Source organism: Penaeus japonicus, unplaced genomic scaffold (assembly GCF_977035675.1).
Source record: "Penaeus japonicus unplaced genomic scaffold, GWHDUDI00000001_assembly GWHDUDI00000007, whole genome shotgun sequence".
NCBI lineage: Eukaryota > Metazoa > Arthropoda > Malacostraca > Decapoda > Penaeidae > Penaeus > Penaeus japonicus.
The window spans coordinates 24,884,737-24,896,430 of record NW_028234409.1 but is presented as its reverse complement, the minus strand read 5'-3'; the positions used below and the strand labels follow the sequence as shown (position 1 = coordinate 24,896,430).

General features: G+C 33.1%; 1 protein-coding gene across 1 annotated transcript in view; it reads left to right on the top strand.

Annotated features, from left to right (window-relative positions):
• The window catches only part of Jarid2 (Jumonji, AT rich interactive domain 2), a 38,948-nt gene extending 29,142 nt beyond the window's left edge, over window positions 1–9,806 (top strand). Inside the window, exons 14-23 of the mRNA XM_086538582.1 lie at window positions 815–1,013; window positions 1,136–1,278; window positions 1,422–1,701; window positions 1,850–1,964; window positions 2,421–2,529; window positions 2,833–3,006; window positions 3,905–4,079; window positions 4,288–4,409; window positions 4,723–4,833; window positions 4,982–9,806. Of these exons, the coding sequence (XP_086394708.1) occupies window positions 815–1,013; window positions 1,136–1,278; window positions 1,422–1,701; window positions 1,850–1,964; window positions 2,421–2,529; window positions 2,833–3,006; window positions 3,905–4,079; window positions 4,288–4,409; window positions 4,723–4,833; window positions 4,982–5,122 (1,569 nt within the window). The 3' untranslated portion in view covers window positions 5,123–9,806. The remainder of the gene's footprint in view (window positions 1–814; window positions 1,014–1,135; window positions 1,279–1,421; window positions 1,702–1,849; window positions 1,965–2,420; window positions 2,530–2,832; window positions 3,007–3,904; window positions 4,080–4,287; window positions 4,410–4,722; window positions 4,834–4,981) is intronic.
• Window positions 9,807–11,694: the final 1,888 nt, after the last annotated feature.

The following is an 11,694-nucleotide window of genomic DNA, read 5'->3' as shown; positions in this document are numbered from 1 at the left end:
CTTCTCCTCCTCCTTCTTCTCCTCCTTCTCCCTCTTTTCCTTCTTTTCCTTCTTTTCCTTCTTTTCCTTCTTTTCCTTCTTTTCCTTCTTTTCCTTCTTTTCCTTCTTTTCCTTCTTTTCCTTCTTTTCCTTCTTTTCCTTCTTTTCCTTCTTTTCCTTCTTTTCCTTCTTCTCCTTCTTCTTCTTCTTCTTCTTCTTCTTCTTCTTCTTCTTCTTCTTCTTCTTCTTCTTCTTCTTCTTCTTCTTCTTCTTCTTCTTCTTCTTCTTCTTCTTCTTCTTCTTCTCTTCTTCTTCTTCTTCTTCTTCTTCTTCTTCTTCTTCTTCTTCTTCTTCTTCTTCTTCTTCTTCTTCTTCTTCTTCTTCTCCTTCTTCTTCTTCTTCTCCTTCTTCTCCTTCTTCTTCTTCTTCTCCTTCTTCTTCTCCTTCTTCTTCTTCTTCTCCTTCTTCTTCTTCTTCTCCTTCTCCTTCTTCTTCTCCTTCTCCTTCTTCTTCTCCTTCTTCTTCTTCCTTCTTCTTCGTCATTGACGTCGTTATACTGTTGTTACTAATGATGTTATTAGTACCAGCATTATTATTATTATTATTATTATTGTTGTTGTTCTTTTTACTATTATTATTATTATTGTTATGATAATGATTTTTTTTTATTTTTTATTGTTATTCATATTGTTATTATTATTACTATTATCAATTATCAATCATTATCATCATCATCAATCATCAATCATCAGTCATCATCATAGTTATCATCAGTCAATATCCGCATTATTATTATCCTCATAAGCATTATTGTCTAATTCATTTGAAATTCCAGATTGGCTGTATGGAGTTGGATTTGGTTAGGCTCTATGAAGTTGTAGAGCAGCATGGTGGATTGATGTCTGTCATAGAGAAGGAGCTTTGGGGAAAGGTTGCTGATGCCTGCAGAATACCTCGCTCGGCCCAAGAGAGATTAGCCAAACTTGATTTCATATACTGCAAATATCTTCTACCTTATGCTACCCTTTCTCAAGGTAAGTCTTTTCAGTGCAAATGCTTGGACTGAGAAAATGGTTTCTGACAGATGTTGAAAAGTCAGAATTAACTTTCTTTGTAACACCTCGTCTCTATCACCCTTTCTCTCTGCCCGTTGCAGATGAGCGGGATCAGCTGTTGGCAGAGGTGGACAGAATTCACAACCGCAATCAGCTAGATCAGAGTGGAGCTAGCAAGAAGACTTCAGGATCCTCAGATAATGAGGAGGAAGAGGAAGAGGAGAGTCTGGACTGCATTGTGAAGGTATTTATGTTATAGGAAAAGAGAAGTGTAACAGATGATTTTATGTACAAGTATCAAATATAAGTATTTTACATGATGCACAAAGTCTGTTGAAGTCATTATAAATGTTTCATGATATTATTAACCAAACTATTTATTTACAGGGAAAGAGCACTGCACTGAGTACCTTCTTCCGCATTGCCCGGAACACTTCGACACAGTGGCAGCCAGATCCAGCTGCTCTAGAAGTGGATGAGAGATATTGGTCCTTAGTTGTCAATGGAAATCAGCATGTCTGTGTTTTGTCAGCAAGTATTGACACCTCTGAACATGGATATGGCTTTCCAAACCATAGATTATCACCTCTTACCAAACATCCTTGGAATTTGAAAAACCTCTGCCAGAACCCAAATTCAATATTACGAAGCATGGGCACCATTGTAGGTAAGTAATTTTGCTGTTCTTTTTGTATTTTGTCTTTTATTTTCTATTTGTTCCACTTTCTCTTAATCATTCTGTCCTCTCATTGTATGATTAAGTTGGTTTTAGTGAGATACCAGATAAACATTTTAAAAACTTCATATATCCACAGGTGTTACAGCTCCAACCTTACATGTTGGGATGTTATTTTCTACTGTGTGTTGGTACCGAGACCCGCATAGTTTACCTTGGATCGAATACCTTCACACAGGAGCATCAAAAATATGGTAAGTTTTGTCAGTTAGGCTTAATATAGTTTATTGTTTTAGTTTTACTGTTATTGTTTCTTAACTACTAAAAGCCACAAATGTTTCAGCATATCTGTTCTTCCAGCCACAGTTAGGGTATTATTTTAATATCACAAAGTCAGTTTTGGTCTCTGGCATTTCAAGAGCTTGAGTTAACCCCAGAAAGTGTAGACTTCATTGCCATATATTAAATACAGAATGCACAATAAAGCATCCAAGTTGAAAAATCCAGCTGAGTTTCTCTTCAAAGTTGAAAAAAATTGTAGGAAAGGGAAATGGGAATACACCCATGCCTCTAAAACAGTATTATATAAAACATGAAAATATTGCTCATATAAAGCAATAAAAAAATATTTCACATTTTCCTTTGGTTCTGTCTAATCTCTTTTACTCTTCTTGTTCTCATTCCTTTTTTTTTATTCTTTCCTAAATCAGGTATGGTGTAGCAGCTAACCAAGAAGACAAATTGTGTGCAGCCTTGAAGAAAATTGTCCCAGATTTCATCAAAGATTCTGCAATTTGGCTTCCATCTGATACAGCAATGGTACTGTTTGCATTAATAAATCAAATCACTTTTCACATAACTTTTATGATAGCATCTATAACTCTACTGAAGCAGAATTGTTAACAAGGTGTATTATAGTGTTATCTGGTTATTAACAAATAACTTATATTTTTCTGTAACAATAACTTTTTCATTCATTTGTATTTGTGTATAGCATACTCTTAGTGTTAATGTTTTTTTAAATGCAAATAGCAAAATATTTATTTCTGAATATTTCTTGTAGACTATGTATAAACCAGAAAAAATATATAGCTTTTAATGAGACTCATTAAAAACTTTCAGGTACCCCCAAGTGAGCTTGTTCGTGAAGGTGTGCGTGTGTGTAGAATAGTGCAAGAGCCAGGACAGTTCGTAGTGGTCTTCCCTGGCGCTTTTACCTCCAGTGTGTGCACAGGATACCTTATCTCAGAAAGTGCATTCTTTGCCAGGCCACAGTACTTTGATCGAGCTCTAATGGTAAGTGTGCAGATGACTAGGCTGTGCTTCTGTTATCCTTTCTCTAATTCCATACATAGCATACTTAACCCATTCACGATGGGGGCATTCCAGCCTTGCATGTCACAATGCGCGGTACAGTAGTGTACCACCCGTCATGAGAGGGTTAATGCTGATTTAGTTTCCTAAACTCTAATCTGGCATGATTCAGACCTAAGAGAGTTGATTAACTATGTTACATCTGCCCCTTCGAGTGCAGTAAAGAGAATAATTGCCAAGCTTTCAATATTATGAACATATGACTGTATCAGACTCCTCCTACTAAAACATGGATGATTTGTTTTTGTGAAACTAAATTCATATAACTTATTAAGATAAATTTTGTCCAAAATTAAAGGAAAACTACAGGAAGAACGGACTGTATGCTATTTGTATATCCATGAATCTCTATAATGTTAAATGATTATCCAGTATTATTCATTTATATGATGAAAAAAATCATAAATCATAGATTTTGTAGGTTTTTGTGGTCCATTGTAGAACTTAACTAAGACCAGGCTATATGTTTTGTTAATAAATTGTATAGATCATTACCTGTAAGATAAACAATATCTTATACTTCTCATTAGATTCTTTAGGTAGATGGGATTTGTTCATTATTTACTGCATGTAATTTTTTATTGTAAATCAAGTGAATCCTGTGAAATGTCACTTCAGTTGCTGACATGAAGCATCATCATTATTGGCAATTTTGTTTTTGTAGATATGTAGTGTGAATACTAAGCTTATAATCATGAATAGATCAAAGTAGGTGTTATGATCAAATAGTAGATTCATCTATGATATTGGGAGGATGGTATATAGCAATGTAACATTTTACTCAGATTTTGATAACAATGAGGTATTTTATTTCTTACAGTCTTTCAAAGCTCTTCACGAGTGCTGTGAGCCATCCATGTTTTCTCTGGACCGTCTTGTTCTGTCGGTGATCACAGACCCACGAGTGACCTTAGATGGGCTACTGCGGGCCAGAGAGCTAGCCTTGCAAGTGGTAGAAAAGGAGAAAAGGCTAAGAGCAGAATTATCAGACATTGGTAAGGCAGAAGTAACCCCAGTTACAAGGATTCACTTCTATGATTTTCTTTCTTTCTTTCTTTCTTCCAGAAGGTATTCTAGCTGCGTAAAAAGGAAAGATTGATATTAGATGATAAATACGATGTATAGATTTGGTCTTTATAGGAGTTTTGTCTTTAAATGCTGTTGAATAGATAATTACAATCATCACTCATTTTTCTACTTTAGGGTTGCAAGCTAGTGAGAGGCTTTCGACCCCTGACTCCCACCGCAAGAAGAAAAGTCGCTTCATTGAAGATGAGGAGGAAAATATGTGTGAGGTGTGTCGACAGAACCTCTACGTGGCCTTGGTAAGAATTATGGTTCTCATTGTAGAAGAATGTGTTTTGTTGCCATTCCAGTTATATTTTCTTTATATATTCATCATTAATTTCCTTGTTTTATGAAATTTCACTCAGTATTTGAATTTCAATGCTGCCAGTACTTTGCTGCTGTAAGATTTCAAAAAATATATGTTATAGTAACTTTGAAGCAGTAGTATTTTTCTATTTGTCATTGTGTATTTTTGTATATTCTATTCTTTGACAGTATTTTACAAAAATATTTTACCAACTCACCCTATTTACTTTGTACAAAGAAAATATACTTACTTTTTTATTTCAGGTGACAAATTCCCAAGAGGAGGCAGTGTACTGTCTTGAGCATGCCCTCATCTTTCTGAAGCAAAACCCAACCCATCTAGAGTACTGCAAGCTTATGTACACATACAGCTTGGTAAGTTATTTACTGATTGTTCCTTTCTTGATTTTAATTGGACTGTAGTGATGGAATTGTACTGAAATTTGCAACTTGTTATTATTTATGATAGTAGCCTGTTAGGCATTTCGCTGATATTAATGCACTGCTTTTGTCCATTTAATAGTCGGAGCTAGATATAGCGCTGAAGCAAATGGATGAGCGGATTCACATCAAGAGTGGGAAAAAATCGTCGCCCAACACCAAAAGGACGAAAACCAGAGAACATCTGGACTCTGTCAGCAGCACTAGTAGTTCAAACCTCTGATGGTAATCAAGTTGTGGTTTGATTCTTTTCATTCCTCATATAAAGTTCTGCATTGTTTTATGATGAAATCGAGTCAGAATGTGAGTGAATGATTGCTGACAGTTTGTTGCAATTTAGTGTTTTTTACCTTGTACATTCCAATACTGAAAATCTTTTTCAAAAGACAGTAAATATATGTGACTGTAAATGACAGTCAACCAGTGAAGTATTTACAGTATTTGCAGTATAATGTCAACATTGAAAATGCTTTCAGAAGCTTGTATATTTTCATTATATGTGTGCATAAGAAATGTTTCTTTTGGACAATCAGTACTAAACAAAGGATTCAGTTTAAGAATTATTTATTATCAGAGGTATCTGCAAGCAGAGGGAGTTATGAATGCAATATGTTTCATAAGACTATGAATTCTGTAGTTTTTGTATGTAGTTTATTAAAGTATGAAATCCTTCAGTCATGCCACTCAAAGTTGCTCATTTCGAAAGTATTTAACATGAAATCATGAAATTGAATCCTGAGCCAAAGATGTCTTCCCTCAAATGGTTGTGTCACACAGATGCTTGAAGTTGCCACATGACTGTGAGGTAGTAAATGCCAATTAAATTAAAAGCCCTAGTCCATTTCTTTCTGAATTATATGTAGAATACAAAAAAAAATGAACTGGACTAAATACAATGGCTATTATCAAGCTAATTTGGTTAATTATAAAGAAAAAAGCTTCATTATTTTCAAGAATATTAAATTGATGTTTGATTATGAAGAATTAGATTTTTTTTTCTAATATTGAATATTTAGGAGTTCTTGAGTACATAATCAAGTGTGAATCACTTGAAATCCAGATTATTGTTTTTTCTCATTTACTAATTATGACCATTGATAAGTTATTAACTATATAAACAAGTATATAGATTGTAAATTTTACAAATGGTATTATAACAACTGGAACTCCAAATGTCTGTATTGGAGGGTGCTTATTTGAATTTTTTATTTTTATTTTATTTTTTAGAAATACCTTTGTACATCAGTTTTTTTGTTGCATGTTTTTACTTCAAGGCAGTGTAAACAGCTTAAAGTTTAAGCTTTATCCATTCTATTTGGAGAGAAATTTAATTTTTCAATTAAAACATGTTTTGTAAATTGAACGAATTACATCATATGTTGTTGCTAAAAGAAGTTGTATTTTCATTTCTATTCTTTGTTAATAATAAAAAAGAGGTACACACATAATACTTGGGGTTGTAGCTGTCACATTTTATCTAAAAAAGAAGTACTGTATGTGATAAGGGATTGACATATCAAAAGAACTAAGCTTTGTTTAATCATGAGATTGCAGATGAATTATGGAAGCATTTAACTGAAAGTTTCTAAGAATAGATATCAAATGAATGACATACTATATATAAGAAACAGGGTTAATGTAGAAATAAATACGTAGCAAATACAGAAATGCTGTGGTGATGATGTCTTATCTGATGTTTTGTATAGATTAATTAACTGTAAATTTTATTTGTTTACATTAACAAGAAAATTTGTCTTTCTTGGGTATTCAGCATTTACTTGTTATTCTTTTTCAGAGATCCTTTCACAACAGTAATCAATGAGTATTATCATAAGTTTATTATTTTCTAGCAAAAAAGAGAACTCTTATAATAATATAACATACTCATTAATAAAGATATAAAAGAAGATAACATAATGATGGTGCAATGACTTTGGGTGCATCTTGCAGAGTCAGTTGTGATGCAATAAGATATTAGCATGTTTTGTGGTATAGAAACAATTGTTTGAAACCAAATAATATTTTTGTATTTATTTGTGATGTGTATTGGAATGAATTATATATATATTAGTTTATGTGTCTTTGTAGGAGAACGATAATTTTATACCATAATCTAGTACTAAGGCTTAACCCTCACACTTCACAAGTTGATACAAAAGAGGTGCTGTTGATGAACAAATTGTGTTGCTCTACCACAGATACGCACATTTATTTACTGAATGATTACACTTGATGTGTTATTGTACATATAAAGAAAAATATTGTAAAAATTGTCAGTGAGTACAGCATAAACCAAACTGGTATTAGCGTGTGCATATTCACTGTTGTAATGACATTATTTAAAGATTATTGTATCATAACTAGGCATATGATAGTACTGTAGCAGAGAGCAGCAGTTGTAGAAATAATGTAAGTTGGAGAAACTGCTCTTTATTTTATTTATTTAACTGACATGTAATGAAAGCAAAACATTGGTTGGGACATTTCCTAACAAATTAAGGACTAATGCAAATTGTAAATGACGAAGAAAGTCTTTATTGTAAGGCAAACTTAACTTTTTTCTGTCTCTATCTCTCTTTATTATGTTTTGCTTTTGTGCAAGGGAACATGAACTCGCATGTAGACTAGTATTACTTACAAATGCTAAAGGTTCATGTGGTAGACCTCGCAACCATGAGAAGATAACATTGTAAGTAATTTTTGAGCCATAAATGTGAAGGATATTTTTTGAATTTGTCAAGTTTCCATTGCAAGATGAATAACAATTGCACAAAAAGAATTTATGGCTCATATTTGTAAACTTGCAAATTTCTGCAGTCTTTGTACCTGTACATTCTGTCTTCAACCTTGGGACTATGTTACTGTAGATTTTAGTGACATTATTATTGCAATTAATAACTGTGTCAGTTTGATGTTTCAATCTCCATGGAAAGTAATTCACAACATGTATAGATAGATGATGTCCTAATTTTAGGTAACTTTTTGACTTTTACCTCTTGACCCCAACAATATATGTATATACATATATATGTATTTTTCCCCCTTTTTTATGTAATGATTCATATCAGCTTGTATAAGCTGATTCATGGGGATGATTGTTTACTTATCTCTTGTGCAAAAAAACACAAGAAATGGTTGTGTACTTAAGTGTTTGTGAATGGAAGTGGTAGTCCACTTGCTATCATTATGAATATATTAAGACTTCAAAAGTTTAAATGCATATTTCCTTGTAAAACTGAGCATGATTCGCCATGATGAAGCTTAGTTTTGATAAGAGAATTTTTTTCTTTTACAGAATTTAACATTCAAGTTTCTTTGAGTGAAAGGAATATCTTGGAAAGAATGAGTTTGTACCGGTCAGAATTGACTATGCACGTTTGCAATAGAACATGGATTTAGTCATGTTTAAAAAATGTTTTTTTTTTCTGTAATTATCAACAATTTTATGTTGATCACATAAAGAAGCAAAGCCTTATGGCACCTCACCGTCTTCTTAACGTGCCACTCTACCCATTGTATAAAGCTTGTATATGACGTATTTAAGCTGTTTTAAATCTTATCAGCATCTAATTTTTTGCTATTTTCTCAGAGACCTGATGGTGGTGATGTAATTGTAATAAAGAAAATCTTGAGTTCTTCATGGTAGGTTCTGTCATAGATTTAGATTTGTAATAGATTGTTGTAATACATGGCCAGTCAAGTTTCAAATTCAGTTAGCAAAATCATATGGGGAAAGATGTGACTTTACCTGATAATGATTGCAGAAAGTATAACATTGTGAAGATTTCATTAATATTTGTTGCAAAATTGGCAAACATGTATTACAAATGCATTAATACAGTCAATAGAGAAGGTAATCTATTGACTTACTTGTGGAGCGATATTAATGTGTGCTGCTGTAAAGGCTTCCAATTTTCAGTTCAGCATTCTGTGATAAAGCACTTTAATTTCTGCTGTAATGTAGCGTTCCCATGAGATTTCAGTTTTTTTTATTACATAATTGCTTGATAGAACACCATGCCCAAGTATGGAATACTTGAAAAAAGAATATTTGTATTTATTGATATATAGCAACTCCAGTCAGTATGTATTTGGATAGTGAGGATGCAGGTGGTGTTTGGAGCATCTTCATTTATTTTTTTCATCCACTTATTATGTAATCCATGCATATCAGTTTTTCTGTATTACTTTTTACTTTTCTTTCATTTTTTTTCAGTATGCATTTCAAGAGAAACTAATACTCTCCAGATAAGTTTCCCAATGTTTGTAAGCTCAATGCTACCGTAGGAATTTTGTTGCGGAAATAGCAAGTATGTGTATATATGTACGATTGCAGGTTACATATATGATATACATCCATTTCTAGTATATTGCCATTCTTAATTTTGCTCAAAATAGAGACAACTCAATACCATTGTTTCTTTATATCGTGAAGCTTAGAGAATTTACATCTCTTATTTCTAAGCTTGGTATGTAAGACAATACCTTTCCTTATATTTTTTTCAGTTGCATGGTGTGTACAGCATTGATCAGAAGAGAATTTCCTTAAATGTGTTATGTTTCTTTTACTCATTAATTTTGCAGAATAATAAAGTAGGTATATTATGTCAGCCATTGCAATATGAAAGTCAAGTATGCAATTCGTATCTCTATTTTGACATGTAAACATTTCTACCATATATTATTTTGTAACTTTTGTGAAATGAATGGACAAAATGCTTTTTAAGTATTGGTTTCTGGCAGATATAGCAGATACCATAAGCATATGAATAAGATAAATAGTTGTGCATTTCAAATCTGATCTGCTATCTGGAACTCTCCTGTGGAACACTGCCATACATGTTGTACTTTTGACACAACTGTGGCTTTTGTACAGAAGATGAATGAATAAAACACATTTTCATATATTGTTTGCCTTTCAGTGTAATTCTCAGACCTTCAGAATTTAATAAAAATATTGTTTAATTAGTTATAAATCACATTTTTATATCAAGTTGTGCATCATTTGTTCTACTTATTCTTGTTGTATAGGGAAAAAACTATCTGAGCAAATGTAATGCCAGTTACAAGAATGTTTATAACAGCAATATGAAAGCATTTTAGAAAATCAATTTCAATAATTTTTTTGGCAATCCGCCCCAAGATGTAACTGAATCGTAAGTCGTTCCCTCTTCCCATAGATGAAATAACTTGTTATTCATGATTTTGAATTGTTGCATCATGTACGAGAAATTCTTTGCATTTCAATCAGTGAGGCCTCTAAGTACTAAATACTAGAGATTTTGTTTCTATTCAAGATATCAGCCAAAACTATAGGGAAATATAGTGAAAACAAACTGATTTCATTGAGTAATTAAAACATATCAATATTACGTACATTGATGTGGAATTCTAAATTTATATTAAAATATACATCAATAGAGGTTTCATATATCTTGACATACCAAGCTCCAAGCAGAAGGTTTAGAAGTTATCATTTGAGTTGATGCTTTCTCCTATCTCGTATTCCCTGACTGTGGCGCCCCCTGCTAAAGTGATGCATGCGACACCACTGTCGAAACTAAGCTTTTATTTTGCATTAAGAAGTAGAGTAATATCTCTATGTACGGAAAGTTCAAAGTGATCCAGGGAAGAGTTACGGGTTTTCTGTCTTATTTTTAGTCCACAACCGTATACAAATCCACAAATACATTATCTGATGCAGTATTGATGTGACAATGATATTACTTATTTATGTAGGTAATGAATAATATTAAAGTAATAAGAAGACAAACGGGCAGCAGAACTAGAGAGAGGCGAGTCCTCCCGCCAACTTTCAAACACAATTTTCTCGACTTTTTGTTTGTGTTGTTTTAATCACTTCAGCAACGGGTAACAGAACTGTGATGAGCTATTTAAAGTGATAATTCGGTAAGTAATTCTTAAAAAAAAACATGTAAGCTATAGTTGTTTTGTAAATATTTAATATAATGTAGCTAAATTTTCTCACATTACACAAGATCTAAACTTAGATTAAAAAAATAACTACTACTATTATTTCGATATTGCTAATGGATTCATGTCCCGGGAGATATGCTTCCCGTATGCATTCCACGTTATGGCAAAAAGACATTCATGTCTAAAGTTCGGTTAGATTTACGAAGGCAAGTGCTTGAGAAAAAAATCATATACTTGAATCACAGGACTCAAAAGTTCCTGAAAGACAGACTGCATAATCTTTTAACTATAACCTGTTATTTACCATTAACAACTAGACAAAAACTTGTATGATGACGCTTTCAAACCTAAACGCGAAAGCAGGCTTAATTTTAGCATTTGAAAACCATCAACCCTCAAAGTACCCATAAATGCAATAATTGGCAATATTAAGATATGCATATTTTAAACATCTTTTGGTCTTGGACTTTCTCCTATACGCATGGGATTTTGGGGATGAGGTTCAATTAATCAATCGGTGGGATTAATGCCAAGGGCGTATCGCTGCATTCACCCTTTGCTTCCGACCATGAGGATCTCTCAACGAGCTGCCATGAAAGGCCCCACCCTTCTCGACTTACTCATTACTGGTTTGATCAATTTGCTTAGCCCACGATTTATGTTGGCGGTCTTGGATTATGCAAGTAACAGGCCGTGCACTGGTCTTATGATGTAACTGTAGATTTGAAATGTAGTCCTGCCAACTGTGCCCCATGATCTAACACAAGGACCTACTTTAAGGGTATCAAAACGACTCCAAGGCACAGGATGGAATGCAGTAAAACTAGCAATATTAAGGCCTTGAAAATGTGTAACTTT